Here is a 23,033-nt window from a genome sequence, read left to right on the forward strand (position 1 = left end):
AGGAAGAGGGCTGAGAGTAGAGGCATGTGGGTGGCTCTAAACCTGGGAAGGGTAAGGAAACAGATTCTACCTGAGATCTTCCAGACAGGATCGCACCCTGCTGACATCTTGATTTTAGCCCAATGAGACCCATGTGGCATTTCTGAACCAGAGAACAATAAATTCACGAAGCACTAAACTTGCTGTAATTTAAAAAGCCAACAGAAAACTAATATACAACCCATGTCCCTCGACTCCAAAGCACATGTTCCTACCCCTTGCGCTACGGGGCTTAACTGTTAGATGGGCTAAAGCAGGAACTATAAAGATTGAACTCTAATCAGTCATATCATTTTGAGTCTAAGGTTTTTCAAATATTTCTAAACCATACAGCAAAGGGTATGCATAATTTTTACATATGCCTCATAGTTTTGTGAATTTCGAAAGGATGTGGTTACGGGCTTTGACATCAGAAGAGAAGCTCCGCGATGTTGACTGAACGTTGATAGAGAGATAATATTGGAGGCAAGTTGCCTTTGAACAGCTCTCTGAAGACCAACTGCCTCCCCATCGCATTCCTTGCCCTGAAGCTGTTTCCTCTGGTTGTGCTGAGGGGTGATGCGCAAGGTGCATCACTTTTCAAGAACTGGATCATGAACAACTTTATCCTCCTGGAAGAGCAGCTCATCAAGAGATCCCAACAAAAGAGAAGAACTTCTCCTTCAAACTTTAAAGTCCGATTCTTTGTTTTAACCAAAACCAGCCTGGCATACTTTGAGGACCGTCATGGGGTATGTGATCACTCTGTTTTGTCTATTTTTAAAAGAGCATTTTATAGTTAGATTGGGCTGAATCATGAAGATATACATAGAATAAAATAAGAACACGGACAACACAGATGTACTTATTATAACAACCTAAAAAGTATAGTAAGAGTAATTGGGAGAGAACGTGGAGAGTAGTCAAGAAAGGGTAATTGTATTAGGTGATTTCAGTAAAAGAGTAAGTTTACTGCTCATTAGCTTGTCTTTCCTCTATAAGGTTAAGTTTAACTTTTAAATTTTATTTGGCAAAAGAAATGGTTAAGTGAGGGGTCCCGTTCAACATTTTTATGGATTCAATTTTATTTGTCTCAAAGTCATCACTCACCTGACATTTGGAATAATAGTCCCTGGGCATTTAATTGTCTAAAATTTACAAAGCCCAGTGGTAAACCTCTTCATCCCTTAGAGAACTTCCCAGGAGATGAGGGTTATCACACACAAAATATAATGCAGTACAGACCAGCAGTTCTTACCAGAAGATTACAGCTGCTTAGCTAAGTCAGTCTTTATATTTCTAAAGATATTCTTATATACCATAACATCAGTAATAATAAGAGTAACACAAATAATCATAACAATGCAGTTTGGTACAAAAAGCACTGGAAGAGGGGTCAGGGGACCAAACTCCACTTTTCTCTAGGTGAGTTAGCCTCAGCAAATATCTCTGCGTCAAGTTCTTTCTTGATAAAATGAAAGGACTGGAAACACCACCTACAACATTCCTTTCTTCTTTAAAATCCTTTGTTTCTATGAAGTAGCACTTGTACAGCCCATCTCAGCAATTTTTCGAAGCATGTTTGCCTTCTTGCTATATCACTGTATTATTTTTCTGTCATCAGGGAGGTAGCAAAAACAACATTAGGTGCTTGATGGTCACTTAGAGACAAAGGCACTTCGATTCTTGGCAGGACTGAACTTAGTAGGTGTAGGCATGAGTTTAGGTCTTTTGAGAGCCGGGATTTGAAGTGTTCAATGATATGGGGTCTGGAAAGAGGCCAGGCCAGGTATGGAGCCTACAAATGCCTGAACTTCTAAGCTGCTGGTGAAATAATACTGCCTGTTTTTTACAGGTGAAAAGACACGCTTGTTTTAAGTAGATTCTTACTGATAATAATCCACCAATCAGTCAGGAAGAATATGGAATTACTTATGTGCCAGGCCCCTTTAGTAGGTATTCAATATGTATTCTTTAACTAAATTAACAGAGGGCCAACAGCCAAGTTTTCATCTTGGAGGATTCATCATTTAGAGCTGATTAATCATATGACCTCGGTCATTTTTTTTTCAATTATGAATGGGACATTAGAAGCTCTTGTTTCATGTTTAAAGAGTTTTCATTTACATTTAGATATTTTTTCAAAATCCATTTTGTAGTTTTCACCAATTGTTTTTCCTGACTCAACATTCAATATAGTATCATCTCATGTAGTTAGTACTGATTGTTTCTGAGAATAATTATTACTTGTGAACTGTTCGGTTGTGAGTTCTGTACAATGGTATTTGCATATAGTCATACAAAAAATAGTCTTGATTCAGAATTTTGTTGGTTATAATTTGTATGTAGACAAAGTTGTAAAAATAACTCAGTTTCTTCATTTGAGCATTATGAAAATTCTAGGACAATTAATTCATCCTGGGGAGCCCTGCACTATAGTTTCTAACATTTTCATGTGGGATACAGCAAACATCTGTTTCACAAACATCAAATTTCTTATTTGCTAATGCCTTTGCTTTATATTCATAAATAACATTTTAAAAAGCATTTCTTTAAATATTATAGGAATTTACTGATTATAAAAATTTTCAAAGTTACTGAAAAAGACAAGATATATTAGTTATTATTATTTATTCTCTATGTGACATTCCATTGCTTAGAGCCATCAATTTGCACACAAGAGTGCATTGTTCATTGCCCATAAACGAGAATAGTATTACACCTGTGGGAATAAAAGGTTTTAAGCATTTTTTTTTAATTTATTTTTTAAAGTGAAAACTCAGGTTTGCCATTTGTAAAATGGGTGTGATAATAGTATTCACTTCATGGGGGAAAAAATGGTGAAAATTAAGAGAGGATGTATTTAAATAGACCTATCTGAAAATTACCATTTTGGTAGATCCCAAAAAAAAGTCATATATTGGCAATTTCATATAGTTCAACTTAATATATAAAGAACTGAGCATAAGTCCTATCACCTAGTAAACACCTAATAAAATTTAACTACTATTTGTATCATCATTATATCTGTAAAGGAGAATGCAGGGTGGTATAACATAATCATTTCAAATGAAGGGAAGTATTAAGATTCTTCAAAGTCAGGCTAACATCAGAGTCTTGAGTTCCCCCTCTTCCATGGCTAAATACATGTGTGTGGGGCAAGATATACGTGCATCATGAGATATATGATGCTGAGTCAACATTTCCCCTCTCTGGGTCTCAGCTTCTTTTTATTTTTTCTTATTTATAAAATTCTGTTCATTGCAGCTCTAAAATTCTGTGGATTTATGACATACGAAAACAATACTTCCACATATTCAGGAACAAATACTGTAGTTCTGCAAAATAAGTATATTTTTTCCTAACTTTGAATTGCTTCGCCCATTGTCATTATACTACATTCTGATTGAGCATTTTGTTTTAATATGGATTTAGATATTTTATCATATGCCTGTTTGCCACATTGAGATGCACAAGTATTTTCAGTGGGGCCAGGAAGCCCCTTCATCATGCTGGAGTAGTGGGCCAAAAAGAAGCAGAGTTGACAGGTGGTGGCTTGCTGGCAGCCATGATTTCAGACAGTCCCCTGTGTCTGCCAATATCTCAGCAAAGTGGTCCCTGTTGTTGGACACTCTTTAACAGAGGACAAGGAAAAATAAGAGTCCATCTGCTAAATGCCAAACAACCATTGTAATGGCAGTGGCAGTAGAGAATATGCGAGAGATTTTGTTTGTAGTGTTTGCCAATTTCTGTAGTGTAAATACTCCCATCAAGATCAACTTCAAACTACTAATGTAAAGTCTACTAGCTGACAGAATTCCTGAAAATTTAGCAATCAGCTCTCATGGGCCAACACAAGCAGGCTTCAGCACAACACAGGCAGGCTAAAATAAAAATAAACTTCTGGGAGGTAGCTACCTGAACAATGTACTTAGTTGCACAGGACTGATATCAGATCCTTTTTAGGGGTAAAAGAGAGAAATGGTGGGCTTCAGGCACTCTGAGGAAGCACAGGATGGGAGGCGTAACACAGATAGGAGACGAGAGTGGTGAGGCTAGAATAGTCAGCTAGTGGTGGGTTCAAATGGTGCTTCTTTCACTTTCTAGATGTGGGATCTCAGGCAACACATTTAACCTCTTTAAGTCTCTGTTTCCTATTTGTAAAGTAATGACCCCAGCACTACCTACTTCAACCAGTGTTGAGTATTTCGTGAGAAAAGTATGCTGTAAGCTTGGTACTAATAGGACCATCTTGATATTCTGAAAGGCCCTCGGGAGAAAAGGAAAGGTTTCCCTATTTTAATGACTCACTGCACCTTAGGAATCAAGTTTGCCATGGTCAGCGTGGCACAGGAGCCATTACCATTTACATAAGACAGGAAAAATAGTCAAAATCACCATTCTAGTCAGTGGGTGGATAGGCTGACTACTCCTCAAGGATACTTCCCTTTAGCCTACTGATCTAGTGGCAGAAACATCTCTGTAACATGTGTCCGTTCTAAATTAAAGATGGCAGGTGGGGAGAGTGTCCACTTTCCTTGCTTCTGGCAGCAGTATTGCACAGTGGTCAAAAACACAGCTTCTGGTGTCAGATTTGGGTCAAAGAGCAGCTTTTCCACTTAAGAGCTGTGTGGCTTTGCAAAGGTTGCTTAATGCTCTGTGACCCTCTTTAAGGCTGTTTACCTGTTATAAAATGACCACTCCTCAATTTTTTTAAATGAGATGAATGTCATCATTATTTTAATAATAACAGCAACTAATATTTACTATTTACTATTGTCAGTCACTATGCTAAATGAATTATTTCACCTAATCCTTATACCTACCTTGTAAGTTAGGAACTACCATTACCCCAATTAATGGAGCATATAACTGAGGCAAAGAGAATTTAAATAACTCCCTTATGTCTCCAGAGGCAACACAGCCTCCTTGACGAACAGTTCTTATCACTATGAACAGTTGTTGCTCTTAGGTAATTGGGGTCTCCACTGGCATATTACAAAGTATGTAATGCCTTCTTGCTCTAGAGTCCTCCATGTAAAGGCAGTCTTGAAAATCAGCAACCACACCACATAGGTCTTCTGCAATGAAATATGTGATGAGCTCTATCATTTCCACATAGAGTCCAGGACAAGTCTTTGTCTTCTTCCACTTCTGGGAGCTTCTACCACGTGTCCAAACTTTGGTGCTGAAAGTTCCTCTAGGATCTGTCCATTTCTCTCCATTTCCTAGAGTCACCTTCTTTATGGAAGCTGCCAGCATCTCTCACCTGGGATTGTTGCCACCTCCTAATGGTCTCCATGCACCCACTATACTTTCTCCCTGCACCCCTGTTCCCTATCCCTACACCCATTATACCCTTCCCACCACCACTCCATTCCCCACAAGGAAGCCAGGGTAAGCTTTTCACATGGTGGCTGTGGACTGTGATCATGTCCTGATGACCCTCATCAGAAGCTGGCATGTCCCTTCAGTGGTTCTTCCTTTACCCTGAGAGTGGACACAAGAATCTACCACACTGTCTCCTCCATCCCAGTTCATGCTCCTTTGATCCCCTCTCACTGAGTGCCAACCACGTGAAATTTTCTTCAACTCTGAGACCTCCATTTTTCAGTGTTGCTTGCTTGGAGAAGCCTTCCTTCATTTCCCCAGCCTAGGTCATCTCTTCTTATGCTCTGCCACAACAGCAAACACCTTTCTTTCAGCATGCCAAAGTTATAATTACCTATTCATTAATGTGATCATTGTGCTAATGTCATTCCCCGACCCTACCCTCCATTAGATAAGCTTTACAAGGGCTGGTGCCCAATTTGCTAAAGATGGCATCACCAGTGTCTATCACAGTGCCTGGTACATATTATTCACTCATTCAAAATTTGTGAAAGAAAGAAAGGAAGGTGGGAACCAAGGAGGAAGAAAGGGTACGAGGTATAGATACAGTTGCAGAGATTAAAGTTATACACATGGTCCCTTAACAGAACAAGGCTCAGCACCAAAAGAGTTGAGAACAAAACTAGCGATACAAGACTTCAAACAGGCAATTCCTAGGTGCAGGGGTAAATAAACAGAACTCCCTGGAAATAGCAGTTCATGGCCTAGTCTTGAAAGATGAAGAGGAGGATTCGGGAGGTTGGAGTTTTAAGATTTGGGTCAGAGACACAGGTAAAAACCAATAGGTGGGCCAGTCATCCCTCCCACCTCCTTTTAGGAGAATCGAGCAATTCTGCTCTCTTTCACCCTCCACCCTGTCTTACCCTTCCATCCTTCCCTTTTACAAATAAATCTTTTGTAGATAATATTCTCAGAGGTACCCCAGGATTTTTGCTTGAGACATTCACCACTCATGGACTCTCTTCACTTCATTCCTATGTGACTGAGTTGCCTTCTGGCTCAGCTCCCACTGACACTCAAGACTCCATACAATCTACTATCCACACACCTAGAATAGACTTTTAAAATGAGAAATCAGATACCATGCCCTGCTTTAAATCCCACTGTGACTGTTTAGACTATTTAAATTAACTCTCAACCATGGCCTACAAGACTCTTCATCCATGGCCCCTACCAGCCTCTCAGATTCATTTCTTCTGGTCCCTCCATCCATCATGCTTCTATCACATCTGCCATCTTTCTACACCTTGAGCACCCCAAGCTGTGCCTCCTGATAGGGCCTTTGTACTGAAGCAGGACTAGGGTGAGATACACTCAAGGGGGTGCTCACTTTTAGGTCCTTCAAGGGCAGGGTCATTGCACTAGCTACTCTCACTGTCTGGAACACTCAAGATTTTTGTAGGATTGGTTCTTCTTTTTTTTTTTTTTTTTATTATTATTATTTTTTTTTTCCAGTGGGTTTGTCATACATTGATATGAATCAGCCATGGATTTACATGTATTCCCAATCCCGATCCCCCTCCCACCTCCCTCTCCACCCGATTCCTCTGGGTCTTCCCAGTGCACCAGGCCGGAGCACTTGTCTCATGCATCCCACCTGGGCTGGTGACCTGTTTCACCATAGATAGTATACATGCTGTTCTTTTGAAATATCCCACCCTCACCTTCTCCCACAGAGTTCAAAAGTCTGTTCTGTATTTCTGTGTCTCTTTTTCTGTTTTGCATATAGGGTTATCGTTATCACCTTTCTAAATTCCATATATATGTGTTAGTATGCTGTAATGTTCTTTATCTTTCTGGCTTACTTCACTCTGTATAATGGGCTCCAGCTTCATCCATCTCATTAGGACTGGTTCAAATGAATTCTTTTTAATGGCTGAGTAATATTCCATGGTGTATATGTACCACAGCTTCCTTATCCATTCATCTGCTGATGGGCATCTAGGTTGCTTCCATGTCCTGGCTATTATAAACAGTGCTGCGATGAACATTGGGGTGCACGTGTCTCTTTCAGATCTGGTTTCCTCAGTGTGTATGCCCAGAAGTGGGATTGCTGGGTCATATGGCAGTTCTATTGGGGCAGGATTGGTTCTTTATTATTTTTCATCTCTTCAAATATTTTCCCAGAATCTTGTTTCTTTTTCTCTTTTCTTTTACAATCCATGAATACTTCAATACCTCAGTATCTGTACTTTTGATTGGGTTTATTGATGTGCTGCCCTATTTATTTTCTGTCTCTGCATCCACTGGAAAGTCACTTTCATGACCAACTGCCTCACTCACCCCTGTATCACCAGCATCTAGTAAAGTGCTGAGCACGTAGTAGGTGGTCAATAAATATCCAGGAAATGAATGAAGGTCACATAACTCACACTGATTTCAGAAGAACATCTGGGAGCTAGAAATGTGGGCCTGGCCAAGTCAGGCAAAGAAAAGTTAAGAATCCAAAGCAAAGTACTTTGCAATTCAGGCCACTCAAAGCGAAGGATGTGTGGTTTTGATCTCTGCATTAACACAGTTTCTTTGGGTATTGATTTTTTTGTGTGATGGGATGTTGATGTCTTATGGAGATAGCCATTGGATAGGGAATTCTTGTTTTAGAGGCAGATACTCACAGGTTAAAATAAGACTCGATTCTGACTGCTCAGAGACTGATGCATCTATTAATCAGTTTTTGCAGTAAAAATAGGGCACAGGGCAAGACTATACACATGAGGGCTTTGTTCCTGACTCAGTCTGGAAGAAAGATTTAGCTGGAAAGCCCAAGAGTTCAGTTTCTTGAACCATGAGATCTGTGTAATAATGTGATGTCTTTATCTCAAATTCAGAGATGGACCCTACAGAAAACCTTTTTAAAGTTTTTCTCAAATTTTAAGGGTCAAATAAAATAGTAATCTTCAGCTGGCAATAAATTCTTCCACTCATCAATGAGTTTTAGGCCTACTGAAAAAAGTAGATCTTCCAGAACCTAATTTTCATCCAGAGATTAGTTTGAATTTGCCTTCAAATATTTATGGGTCTTACTTCAAGTGATCCAGAGGAAGAAACAGAAACTCTGACATGGTGACATAGTGTCCCATACATATAAAATTCAGCTCTTTGAAACTCAGTAAAGTTGTTGGTATTTAATAAAATAAGAATCTGATCCAAACTCTTATTTTGCCACATAATTCCCACTAACCTAAAGTCATTTGTAAGTAGACTTCTCAATATAGTTTCCTTTTTTTACATTTAAAAGTCACAGAAATTATACCTGCCTATTACAAAATATTCAAATATGAGACCTTCCGCTCTAAAATGACATATATTTGTGCTAAAGTTTTATTATTATTATTAACTTAACCCTGGCTCAAGGAAATGTTTCTATTTTGATATACATAGATTTATTCATTTGTTCAGCAAACATTTTCGGTGTACCTGCTATGTGCTGGGTGCCTTGCTAGTGGCTAGGAATACAGTGGTCAGTAAAAGAGACAAGGTGCTTGACCTCATGCTTAGACCCTCGTGGAGGAGACAGACAACAAGCAAGTATACACACATGGAGAGCATATATAGACTGTTTTAGATTCTATGGAAGGATTAAGTGGTTGCTGGGACCAAGTGGGAAGAGTGGTCAAAGAAGAAACTTCTGTCTAGACTGAAGCTTGAAGAATGGGAAAAAGTCAGCCAAGGGAAGAAATGGAGAACAGCATTCCAGGCAGGGTGAAGTCTCATGGTAGGAAAAGACCTGGCCTGTTGAACACATAGAGTTCAAGAGCCCCTTTCTTATATCTTACAGCATCCTTCTTCCAGGGATACGTAGTCTAGAATCACCCTACTCCATATTTTGGTGGAAAAGTGCCTGATGTACCAACAGTGAGAACCTCAGGCTGACACTCAGCTTGGGTGGTGTTTAACAGCAAAGACTGAAAACAAGTTAGAATCAGGTTAAATCCACTTCAGTTAATCTCCCGAGACAGAGCAGCAAACCTTCACATCTCCATACTGTCAAAAAAAAAAAATTGATGAAACAATTATATCCCATCGTTCTCCAAAACTCCTTTGTCTAACGACATGAATTTACTGTCTCTGTGAGGATGATTTTTATTCTCATGCAGATGTAAATTTCATGTGGTTATAATGCATGAAAATATTTATTCTTCCATTTTTTCTTTTTCTACTATCGTTTTTAGATACCTCTCCATTTGTGGACTCCAAAGTAATCATTTTTCTCAAATATATGTTTTTTAAAATAATCAAGTTGTTCATGTCAGAGATATACTTATCTATTTTCTGTACTGAACACATTGACAAACTTATCTATCATCTGCTATGTGACTTTAAGGTTGTTTTCAGATTCAGTGAAAATGTTTAAAAATAATAGTATACCTAATATAGAATAGTCTACTTTTTAAAATGCCTCCATATGATAGAGTTATATGGGATGCATCACAGGATAGCATTTTCTGATCTCTACCATTCATTGTTACATAATCTTCCAAAGAGACTGAAGCAATGCTTGGGACTACCAATAGTTACCAGTACCACTGCAGAAGATTATGTTTCTAAGAAGAAACTAATAAAAACGAAAGAATCCCACTGTTGTGGTGATCTTCAAACACACTATTTTTATAGGTTTTGAATGTTATAGTGAGGGGGAAAATATAATATTCTATACATGGGTAAGTTTATTTGATTTAAAGTAAGTCTATGTATATGTAGATGAACCCACTCCCTACATAGTAGGAATGAAGGAGTAGCCAAAACCTCCTACTCTGCAAGATATTAGTTTCCCTAGATGATGATCTTAGGGTGTCTGAAATGTTTACATGAATGAGCTCTTTGGGTTAGATCATCAAGCGTCTTTATCAAGAAGCAAATGAAATACAGCGGCATATTACATAAGCCATTTCTGACTGCTCTGTAGAGGTCAACTCTAATTTTAGATAGGGCCTCAGGAACTGAAGCTCTCAAGCAGACCATAATTCTGGAATTCTAGAAAAGTGGAATGAAGTGAGAAAGCAACAACACAGCAGCTTAATGGGGATCTGATTCTGATTAACCTGGGTTACTTTGTTCAGTTGCTTCTTCTATCTGGGATTTGGTTATCTTGCCCATAGTGCCAAGGGATTGGCCTAGATCAAAGTTTTAAAACTTTTCTAAGCATGGAGCCCCCTTTTCGTACAGAATGATATGTGCTATTCCCATTCATGTACATGAAGCAGAAGAGGAAGTATGCTAGTTGAAGCAAGAACAAGGTAGGCTGTCCCTACCCTCTTGGCCTTACCCTTGACCAGCAAATATCACCTAGGTGCTTCCAATTCTATGATTTCAGTCTCCCGAGGCTGTAAATTGAATAGTAGAAATGAGAAGATAAAAGCTAGTTGAGAAAGTCATTTCACCTTGAAGCCTCATCTCTAACATAAAAAGTTGGACTGAATGATATCTAAAGACCCTTCCAACTCAAAAGAAGTGGAAACTATGTGATAGTATCTCACTGCCAGTGATATTTGGAATTCACAAATAGACATGGAGATTAGTTAAATATGGAAATATTTCCAGGAAGTAATACATCTAAGAGATGATTAATAACTGTATGACTGATAAAAAGGCATGTTATCAAAATCCAAGCATGAACCCAAGAATGCATCCTAAAAAAGAAAGCCATAATTTCAAATGTAACCAATGTAAAATTCAGAACAATATGAGCCAATATCTAATGAGTCCTTGCTGAGTGCCAGGGCACCAAATTAAGTGCTTTAAATGTATCATATCAGAAATATTCACAATAACCTTATGCAGTAGGTCCAATTTTTATCCCCATTGTATTGAAGAGGAAACAAAGACTTAAGAAGCTAAGTATCTTTTTTTAGGTCAGACATCTGGGACAAATATTAAAATTGGATAAAGAGTTCTACGATAGGTATTCTCAGATGTAGACTTGTTTGGGTCTGAGAAGTTGTGTAATAGAAGCTTTGGTGGCAGAGAAGGGAGAGTTGGGACAGGGACTCCCTGGTGAGTTTCCAGCACTGTTTAATGGAGCTTCTGAGCAGGGACCAGTAGGACCGCTCCTGTCAGCCTAGCAGACCCGCATGAATAACAACACAACAGCACATCAACAGCAGCAGCAATAACCTGCAACAATAACCACAAGGAGAGGACTGAACTTGCTCCTCTGGATTTTTCTCGTTTATCTTCACAATTCTTTGAAGGAGATAAAAGCCAAGGTCTGTTTTAGAGAGGAAGCAATCAAGACACAGGGAAGTGAAGCCATTTGCCCAAGGTCACAATAGTGGCCATGAGAACAAAAGCAACAGCTTCCCTTGGGAACAGTGATTCCTAGTAGTTTGATCCCACACTGCTTTCTTGCCTGAAAACAACTATCAGAATCAACTTATCAGTTCTTTCAATGATACTTTACTTTTAATTTAATTGACTTATTTTTGGCTGCACTGGGTCTTTGTTGCTTTGTATGGGCTTTCTCTAGTTGAGGCGAGCAGGAGTTACTCTCTAGATGCAGTGCACAGATTTCTCATTGAGGTGGCTTTCTGTGGGGGAGTCCAGGCTCTGGAGCGCAGGCTCCAGTAGGGTGGTGTGTGGTCTCCAGCAGTGTGGTGTGTGGGATTAGGTGCTCCACAGCATGTGGAATCTTCCTGGACCAAGGATCGAACCTGTGTCCCTTACGCTGGGAGGTGGATTCTTATCCACTGTGTTACCAGGGAAGTCCTACAATGATACTTTATGTATACATATGTAAATACAAATAAACTTTCTTTCCCACCCCCGCCTCCCCCGCCCCACCACTTCTCATACAATATGGTAGCATATTCTACCTGGGCTTCCTTGGTGGCTCAGACGGTAAAGAATCTGTCTGCAATGCAAGAGACCCAGGTTCAATCCCTGGGTTGGGAAGATTCTCTGGAGAAGGGAATGGCTACCCAATTCAGTATTCTTGCCTGGAGAATTCCATGGACAGAGGAGCCTGGTGGGCTCTACATATGCCTCCTAGCTTTTCTTTTGGTTGATTAGCAATACTTCTTAAAGATCAATCTATACTGTATGCAAGGGACTTCTTTGTTCTTTTTTTCCCTTTGATTGCATATTTTTTTGTACAGATAAAAAAATCATCTTGATGGACTTTTAGTCCATTTCCATTTTTTTTGTCATTACAAACAGTGAGAAATGAATAACCTCATAGGTATCTCACTTTCTACATGTATAAGTATGTCTACATAGGGGTTCTTAACCAGGGGCGATTTTGCCCATCATTGGCAATGTCTGGAGAAAGTTTTGGTTGTCATACCTGGGGAAGGAAATGCCACTGGCTTTGGTGAGAGGAGCTAGGGATGCTAAGTATCCTAGAAGACAAATAACAAACTCACAGCAAAAAATAATTCAGCCCAAAATGTTATTAAATGACAATGCCAAGATTGAGTAGCCCTGGTCTATAGAAAACATTTCTAAAAATGGGATTGCTGTGTCAAAAGATATTTGCATCTCTTGTTTTGCTGAACATAACCAAGTTAATCTCCGAGGAAGTTGTACTAGTCAACATTCTTCAGGGTCATGTGTGAAATGCTTGCTTTCTCAAAAACCTCACCAACAGTATTATCATATGTTTTGATCTTTGCAAGTCTAATAGTCTTAAAAATGGTATCTCAGTAAAATTTACTTGCACTTCCATTACTATAGTGAATGAGCATCTTTTCATATATTTAAGAGTAATTTATATCCCTTTTGCCCATCTTTCTATAATTTGTTAGTGTCTTCCATAATAATTTGGAGGAGCTTGTTATTAGCTAAAACCTTTGGGCAGACTAGTTTTCACTTTCCTTTTCATTGTCAAGAAATTGTTATCCATTTGCCAATCATTCTAGATAACTTATTCAAATCATTTCTGTTAAGAGTTTGTCATAGGGTCCACAAATATTACTTTCTGCTGCACTTTTAATCTTACCTGCTGTTCCCTCCATCAACCAAGTAACAAATGTTAATTGAACATACCTTTTTAGATTTCCTAAAATCTAATGACATTGTTATCCATCTGTATACTTTTGCTACTAACTCTCCAGTGCTTGAAAAAGATACAGAAATATATTCTTTAAAGCTCTTTAAAAAGCTGACATACCCTATTCTGGAAAGAAAGAAGGCTTTGAAAGAGCATGCAAAGACCAGAGGTGCTGAGAGACAAAATGTGCAGGACATCTTCAGGATCTACTCTGTACCACTTAGTTCTTGCTCTTAATTGCTACATTAAGTCCTTTTCTCTCTACCCACTTGTTTCAAGAATTTAAACAAACTGCTTTTTTAAGACTAAGATCACTGCTATCATTGCTAAGAAGAATGAGGTTCAGAATCATTCTTGAATTATTCTAGAATTCTAGAATTATCAAAGACAGATATACCATATAATAAAGCACACAGAGCTGCTTTATTAATTTATGAAGAAAGTGGCTATCACTCACGAAGAACATGAGAGGCAATGTCATGGACTTGAACCTGTATGGATACAAATGATCCATGTGGCCATCCATCTGGATGCCGCTGACTGTTAATGGGGACATGAAGTTACAAGCATGAAGAGCTTCATCATTTTGCACACCCAGCATGTGATGTGTACCTCTTGGCCTTCTCCCATAGTCATCTGCCAAAATTGTATTACAGTGTAGTGTTTGTAAAATCTGTGACTGCTTTAAAATAGTACTTTTATTTTCCTGCTTAATAAATTTATACACTCACTGCAAAAACTTGAAATATAGTAATATATAACTTACACTGCAAAAATCTGCCTTGATGTCATCCACAAAGGAGAACCAGGATAGCAGCATTCCTACCTGTAATACTTCTTTGATTATTGGACATATTATTATATATTTTATTATCTCTTTTCCTAAAAATGAGATGCTGTTCCATCTATTGCTCTAAACCTGATTTTTACATTTTAATATATATATTTTCCCTTCTGTATAGACTAATTTTACTCTTTGTTGATAGCTACAGAATGGCCACAAGATAGATGAACCATGACTAACGTGACCATTTGTCTATTGGTAGATATTTAGGTTTCTCTATACTTTTTAGTGTAATAAATAATGCCATGAGGAACATCCTTTTTCCTGTGTCTTTATGTATCTTGAATAAATGTTTCCTTAGGATAGATCCTATAAGGCAAATGTATTTACTTATTTTAGATAACTGCTTTTAAATACAATAAAAGAAATACATGTTTATGGTAAACCAGTGAAACTGTATAGAAGGACAAGAGGTGAAAAGACAGGCTCTCATTCTACTTTCTACTCTCAAACCCCAGAACCCCTCCCAGGAGTATCTGCTTTTAATAGTTTCTTGTGAGAAAATGCATTCATAATTTTAATAGAGGATCTCAAAGGCATCTGGAAACTGTACAAGAGTGTAGTCCTGTTTCTTTTTTCTTCTTCTTTTCTTTTTTTGACGGGGGAGGGGGGGAGGAGGTGGGGGAGGGGGTAGGTAAAATCCTTTTATTTTCAGGTAGTCAGGGTGCTACTGCTAACAAGATGGCAGACTTTAAGGGAAGATTGAGAATTTTCCCCACAGCACAACCAGCCTCATCATAAACCACAGTGTGAAAAGCCGAGTTGAGGAAAGCCACGACTAAAAGGTCTTGTGGAAAAAAGGAAAGACAAGAGGGCAGGTGTGGGATGGATCATAGTTTCCTGGCTTTAAGTCAGTCCAGAAGCCTCACAATCTGCTACATTAGCTCCAGACCTTCCCAGAACTTTGAAGGTTAGTGAGAGTAGGGAAGTAGGTCCAAGGGAAGATAGGCTGGGAGAGGAGAAGAACCAGCAGCAGTTAGTTACAAATTACACTGGTATTCTAGAAGGTGCTGCTGTTTCCAGTGAGATGATAAAGATCCCATCTTTATCAGGTACCAAGTAGCTCGGGTTGTTATATACCTGAGTTGCAACTGTCAACATCTCCGTGACTCCCCAAGAACTAAATGATTAAGAAGACCTAGGAGAACTAAGCCCAGAGAACTCAGACAACTTGCCCAATATTACTTGTTCTTACAGGGATTCAAACCATGACTTTTCCAAGTTCTGAATCTCTTCTTTTCTTTCCTGCAATGTGAGGGTTCCTTTTGTTGTAAAAGACCAAAAGCTGCATTGGGAGACTGAGAGTGAACGCATGGGTTACCTCCAGCATGCTTTGCAGAGATGAAACTAGAATCCAGGAAAGCCCCTAAAACCAATCTTAGAACTGATAGCCTGCATTCTGGTTGAGGTAGGGGACAGCAACCCCCAAGTTTCACCTCACATGACATCAGTTTCCATTTCAGTTGCATCATTGTGCCATTTCAGATAGGGGCAATGGCTGTACCACACCCCAGAAGCAGCAATGAGTGAAATATTCAAAATGCCTGGTTAACATCATCATCAGAAAGACTTCCTCATTTCAAACTGTGTTAGTCGCTCAGTTGTGTCCGACTTTTTGTGACCCCATGGACTCTAGCCTGCCAGGCTCCTCTGTCCATAGAATTCTTCTCCAGGCAAGAATACTGGAGTGGATTGCTATTTCCTTCTCTGAGGTCATTTCAAGGAAATTCTGATAAAGGTACCATGTGGCTTCTTTTACAGTGTGATCCAAGAAAGTCTTAAAACCATCCCTCCCCTTTGAAAAATAGTGGTTCCTTTTGAACAACACTTTTTCAGACGCCTGAAATTTTACTGTCAAATCTCCCTCTGGGCTTAAGTCTCTAATATCTGTCCTAATCCAAACTTCTGTGATACAAGCCACGCCTTAAACTATCAGGAAGTTGAACATTAGGTGAATGACTATTTGGGGAAGGTTTTGACAGCCCAGGGAAAGGAGAAGAAGAGAATTAAAGTCATCACATTTGCTGACATGTGAGCAAATGTGACACAGCGGGGAGGATCAAGCAACAGGCCCCTTTTAAAGTTTTGTCCTGATTTTACAAATAATTGGCAAACAAATAACTCCAGAATGTCAAAATCACCAGGATCATCAGTTAAACACTAATATCATTCTCCCAAATGGTGGTTCCCAGTACATATTTGCCTGAAAGAAAATCCCCAAAGAAAAGATGAACACATAACGACAAGAGGGTGAAATCTTGTTCTATGGGCACCATTTGGAGAAGGAAAGGAGAGGAAGTAACACTTTAGTGGTTGATTTATCTTTTGAATGATTTTTTTTTTTTTTTTTGCTAGTAGGTTTACATGGTTCTTTCAAATCCTCTAGTTTAACCCAATGATTCAAGGACTGTTATTATTTCCACTTTAAAAAAAAAAAAAAAAAAAAACAGCAAAGCAACCAAAAAATTGAGACACTTGCCTGAGGTTGCACAGATAATCTGGCAGAAAGGGTCTGCCTGATATGAAAGTTCTGCTTCTGTCCCACTCAGCCTCATCAGAGGAGAAAGTTGAAGTTCTGCTGTTTTCAGAAGGGTGGAGATGTCTTTCCATGGATGATAGATACACAGCTTCTTACTGATGTATCTGCTGGACTAGCTGAGCAGCTAAGGAGCCAACATTACACCAGCAAAGAGGGAGTTCTGTGCTCCCACTTTGAAATCCAACATAAGCACTGCACTACGAAACGGCAGAAACAAATCTCTGCTGGGTCACGGCTTGGAGAAATCAACCACACAACTGATTGTTTAGCATTAGGTTCAGGGAATAAAAGTCTCCTACATTAAATCAGGGCAGGCACTAAGCCATGAAGCAGTCATTAACCACTCAGGTTCTGCAGTCATAGAATTGCGCTTGTATGCTCACTTATAAAAAGACTTGGCCCCTCTGAACCTCAATGTCCTCACCTAAAAAATGGGGGAATAATATACTTCATAAGATCATGACCAAATAAGATGCCCTTGAGTGCCTGAAGTACAGGAAATGCTCCCAAAATCTTTTGTTTTTTCCTGCCTCTCTTTGAAAGAAAGTCACAATTCAAAATTCCATTTCATATAGTAATATAAAAAGAAAGGAGATATCAAAGACATTTGCACCAGCTGGACTTTGTACCACTAGGTGGGCATCAAGCATCTTCTTGGATAGTGTTTGATACACGTCAGATGTGTGGGGTGAAACTCTGGAATGGGTGGACAGCTTTGAACGTGGCCAAGAAAAGAAACAAGGTCAAGAGAAGTTCTGTGATCTCTCACCCGGAGGGGTGCCTGCTTTACTTTGTGTCTCTCTTTCTCTGGTGGCTTTTGTGTGGTTTCCTTGGAAGGTTTGAGGCTGGCCTTTTTCAGAAATAGCGCAGTTGTTTGGGATGATTACAGGCCATCACCATTTCCCAGAGATGAAGTTGTGTTTAGTTTGCTGACTGACTGTCCCCTGTGCCCGGCTCAGGGAAGGCACAGATTACCCTGCTGTTTACCACTTAGCAGATCTGAGGAGGCCTCAGGAATTGGAGAGACTGACCAAGCAGGAGAGACTGTGAGGGGGGAGCCTGATCATTACTCTGGGAATGAGACTGAGCTTTGATGACGGAACATGACATCCATTTCAACAGAAGGCTCACCTGACAGTCTCTAAATATCTATGTTGGAACTCAACAAACATTAAGAAGTCAAAGGAGATCATCTGAGTTTGGAGAAACCTTCCTTGGAAACCTTGAAGCCACACTGCCCAATAAAGGTAGCTTCCAGGCTTGTGTGGCAACTGATCACTTGTTGTGTGGAGAATCCACATTGAGATGTGTTGTGAAATACATGATCTCAAAGACTTAGTCCTTAAATGTAATAAGTCTCAATTTTTCATGTCAATGATGTGTAGAAATGATAATACTTAGAAACACGGGGTTAAATAAAATACTGTGTTCTTAAAATTAATTATACTTTTTCTTTTTGCAATTTTTAGTGTGGCTAATAGAAAATTTTAAATTCCCTATGTAGTTCTCAATATGTTTCTGTGGCTTAACACTTGTTTAGAACTTCACATAGAATTTGGATCCCAATTTATCACTCCAGTTACTATTTATGTCTACTTGATGCCTTGACTATGATGATCCCAGGCTATTAACAACTCAAACTTATCCAGAAGGTTTCTATCCCAGGGCTTTTTGCTCTTGCTGTTTATTCTACTTTGTGCTCAGTCTCCTATATCTTCTCACATCTGGCTCCTTTTTCGATTTTTCTGGTCTCTTTTCAAATGCCTTCTCTCCAGTAAGGCCTGTGTGACTACCAACTGATCATATCAACCTATCCTATTCTCCATAGAGCACTTTATATTGTCTACCTTCCTGACTAGACTAGAACTCCATGAGAAAGTCTACTCTTTTCGTCTCTCTGCTTCCTGCACTCAGAATAGCCCTGGTTCAGTGCTGGCAAGAAATATTCCTGAATAGCTAAATGCACGAGCCTTAAGTCTGATTGAGACTATTTAAGCTGTGTTCCAACATGGTGCCCTTTGTTCATATCATCCTAATGGTGCACCTGTTGTGGACTAGCCACTGTGACAGACTTGAGGGATATCATAACGGATGTCTTGGTCTCTGCCCTCAGGAATGCAGGACTCGGTAGTTTCCAGGGAGCAGCTCTGTAGACAGAGTTGTCATGTTACTGCCATGAGCCTTCTGCTGCATTTCGCTATGTACACTACTAAGGAAATAACCCAACAGAGGTTAAAAACCAAGATAACCTCAAAGCTCAGACTCCTTGTTTACCACCTGTAGCTGTGGATGGTTGTTGAAAAAGCAGCTCTCTTGTGCTCTTCTGCTCTTGAAAACAGATTAACCATTCTGAAGACTATAATTATGGGCAGGGTCAGGACATGTATTTAGCTGTGGAAGACTCTAAAGTTTGGGAAGTTTGAGAAGATAGCTTGACTCCAAAGGGCATATGTTTTCAGAGGTTTTTAAGGCAAGACTGATCTCTTAATACATCCTGAGATTACTAAAGCACGTTGAAGACCATTATGTGGAGAAGATGTCATTTTTGTTTATTTATATTCCACAAATATGTGTGGGAAAGACATGTACATTCCAAATGGTTAACCTTGGCTACCTCAGAGTTGTAGAGAAGGGTAGAATGCTAAGATACTAGAAATAATTTCTATCACATGCCTCCATATTGCTTTATTTGTTACAATGAACATGGGTAGATTCTGTACTTTCAAAAATAAAGTTTCCAGAGAGAAAATTTTTTAGAAAGAAATTCCATAAAACTTTCCTGTATTTGATAGGAGGTACTTCTCATCCCTTGACTTTTTTCATCTTAGTTCTGTGCCTCAGCTACTAAAGCAAAGGCCAGTCACCAAGCTTTATATCAAAAAGTGGTAAGTAAAGTCTGAGCTCATTTCTGGAGAATCTGATGATGTCCTAGCTCCCCAAATACCCAGCAAGTGCCCTCATATATCACCGCTCTTTTGTCATAGTTAGGACTTCTTTAGCCTCTTTCACTGGGAGGGTATCCTTTATTGAGAGCATCCATCATAAGCCAGGTAATTAGTTTACCTGTTCCTATTTTAGTCTGCAATCATTACTTCAAGGGTAGGCATAATTATCTTCACATCTGAGAACAGATGTGGAAACTGAAGTTCAGGAAAGTTTGATGCTTGTTCCAAGGTCACAGAGATGGTTGGAGGCAGAGCCTAAATTTGTCCCTTTCCAATCTTGTCCCCAATTCACCACCATGTGTGCTACCTCTTTCTTAAGGATAAGCTAGAATGAAGTGTTTTACAACTTGTTCCATAACTGAACTAAATTCTATTCTCAACAGAAGCCTAATTCCAGGCACCTGTGAAGGGCTCCTGGCTCTCCAGGAGCTCTCCCCTAACTAGCCTTCCATGGAGCCTGCTGGTCTACCAATCTAACATCTCCTGGGATCCAAGGACAAGGACCTTTAGAAATCGGTAACATATAACATCATTACAAGTCACAAAGACCATTACGTGAATTAATTATCAAGGAATACATCCAGTAAGCTCCCAAGGAGATGAAACCTGGGGCCAGTATAACTGGATGGGATAGTAACAGAGCAGAGTCAGGAATGTCCTACAGGGGTGCCACTGTGGGACCATGGATAACCAAGGGACACAGAGAAGGCAGATGTAGAAAAGAAAGGTGCCACTAAAAGTATTTGTCACCAAGCAGGTCAGGCCTGAGCTCACTTGCTATGCTAATAAGGCCATGGATAGGCACAAAACAGAAAAAACTGGCACATGTGGGGTCTGCACTACCCATTCTAGCCAACAGTTCTGCAAATGCTGCTATTTGTCACAAGTTCAGAGATATAAGACCCAGCAGTTCAATAAACAGAGGTCCGTCACTTCATCAAGAAGATGATTCAAATAACATGTTCTCCCATGAGTCTGCTTCAGAGTGTCCTTCTAAGGCACCAAGGGCCAAGAAGGAGCATCTGGATATTTGCAGGGTTGGTTTACAATGGATCTTATCTAGTAATGGATTTCTAGAAGCCACCTGGACAAAAATATTGTCTTTCTTTTTCCTCAAATGGAATGTGTTTTTCCTCCCCACAGAAAAAGCGCACTTTGAAGGGTTCCATCGAACTCTCCCGAATCAAATGTGTCGAGATTGTGAAAAGTGACATTATCATCCCATGTCACTACAAATATCCATTTCAGGTAAGTCCATCAGGCCAGGGGTCTAGTTCTCCATCCTTGGATGATGGCTGAAATGCTTAGTCACTGAACGAGAAGGTGGCACAGAGATGACTTAGACCACACCCAGAAGAAATCTGCTGTGTTCTTTCAATGACACATTCATTCAACAAAGATTAATTACAAAATTCTGAAAAAGTTGTCACCCCTCATTTCCCTTTCCCTCATGTCTTCCCTACCTCAAGGAAAGTCCTAATTACTCTATTCCTGGGGGAGGAAAAAAAATAATCAAGAGCCCCAAGCCTAACATTCTGTAACCGCATTTTACTTATAATTTCGGACAATAGATTACACTCCTTGGTTATATATTGATTGGAAGTTCTGGAATAAAAAGACTCAGATTTTAAAATCTGAGAATTATCTGACAGAATTGTGCTGTCCAAAACAGTAGCCACTAACCACATGTGAATGCTTACATTTAAATGTAAATTAATTCAAATTGCACAAGATTAATCAGCTCTGAGTCACACTAAGCCACAGTGAATGAATAAACATTTCACATCTTCAATAGCCACAGGCTAGTGGCTAATTTACTGGACAGCCAAGATTTTAAATTTCCATCACTGCAGAAGGTTCTATTGAGCAGAGCTGATGGAGAGTATCTTTAGTCTTTAGGTCATGACATTGTCTAAATCTTGTTACCACTCTTGATATTTATGGTTCTAAAAGAGTGGATATCTTCTTGCACATCCTGGGGTACCATTCATGTTTGTCAATCTGAGGAGTTAATATTTCATTTTTAATGTGGCATAGGAAAGAACTTTTTTCCTACTAGAAAAGTGACCTCCACAAGTTGGAATTTTTAGTACTGAAAGTAAAAGGAGTAACACGTATTTTTCTCATCATTGAAACTCCAATTACTAATGCATGCATGAAAAACAACCTGGTGAAATCCAAAGATCTGTTGTATAGTTAATAGTACTGGACCAATGTCAATTTCCTGGTTTTAAAGACGTATTTTGTTACGTTAAGATATATCATTGAATCTTCCCAGTGCACCAGGCCCGAGCACTTGGGTGGAGAGGGAGGTGGGAGGGGGGGATCGGGATGGGGAATACATGTAAATCCATGGCTGATTCATGTCAATGTATGACAAAAACCACTACAATATTGTAAAGTAATTAGCCTCCAACTAATAAAAATAAATGAAAAAAATAAATAAATAAAAAATAAAGGACAATGAAATGAAAAAAAAAGATACATCATTGAAGAAATGTGGGTGAAAAGTATATAGGAACTCTGTACTATCTTTGGAAATTCCTAAATCACTTATTTCAAAATAAGTTTAAAGAAATCTCAGTTATATATTTATCATCTAATATCTTACTCTTTCATATACCAGAATTTTATAAGCACTGAAAAATTAATGCAAGAAATATCTGCCTAGTTATGTGGGGAACTCTTTTCTCCAGCCATTTTAATGTGGTGATGGCTTATCTGCACAGCGTTCAAACATCTAGCTAAAAAGGGCACCAGTCCCCAGATCACCCAGATGTTTGCCTTTTTGACGACAGCCTGAGACCCCACTCAGCCCAGTAACCCAGAGGGGCCGCTGTCAGTCATCCACCTCCGACTTCACAGCTCACCCTGAACGCTCTGTGTGTCTCCAGGTTGTTCACGACAACTACCTCCTGTATGTGTTTGCTCCAGACCGCGAGAGCCGGCAGCGTTGGGTGCTGGCCCTCAAAGAAGGTAATTAACCTCCTGTGCGACTGAATCTCTGAGACCTCTAGATCCTCGAGAAGGCTTGAGTTCCATGATCAAATAAAGGGCAGCTGATGGTCAAATATTTCTTCCTTTTGGTGTTGGTGGGGACTCCCAAAGTTTCAACTTGGGCAACAACCAGTACAGTACAGGATCAGGCAAATCCTGCTAGCCACCTATTTTTGTAAGACTCTTAGATAAGCTTGTTTTTAATATTTTTTAATGGTTCTATTTTAAAGGGTTATGAAAATACCTCCACAATGTATCAGTTGTGTCTCCTGGTAAGCAAAATCCAAACTATTTACTACTGGGCCCTTTAAG

At 39.4% G+C, this 23,033-nt stretch overlaps 1 protein-coding gene across 1 annotated transcript in view; it reads left to right on the plus strand.

The window, feature by feature from the left end:
* The first annotated feature begins 502 nt into the window (after positions 1-502).
* The window catches only part of ITK (IL2 inducible T cell kinase), a 63,468-nt gene continuing 40,937 nt past the window's right edge, over positions 503-23,033 (plus strand). The window contains exons 1-3 of the mRNA XM_043913409.1: positions 503-770; positions 20,868-20,972; positions 22,619-22,700. Coding sequence (XP_043769344.1) covers positions 633-770; positions 20,868-20,972; positions 22,619-22,700 — 325 coding nt within the window. The 5' untranslated portion in view covers positions 503-632. The remainder of the gene's footprint in view (positions 771-20,867; positions 20,973-22,618; positions 22,701-23,033) is intronic.

This window comes from Cervus elaphus, chromosome 9 (assembly GCF_910594005.1).
Source record: "Cervus elaphus chromosome 9, mCerEla1.1, whole genome shotgun sequence".
In the NCBI taxonomy this organism is placed as follows: domain Eukaryota; kingdom Metazoa; phylum Chordata; class Mammalia; order Artiodactyla; family Cervidae; genus Cervus; species Cervus elaphus.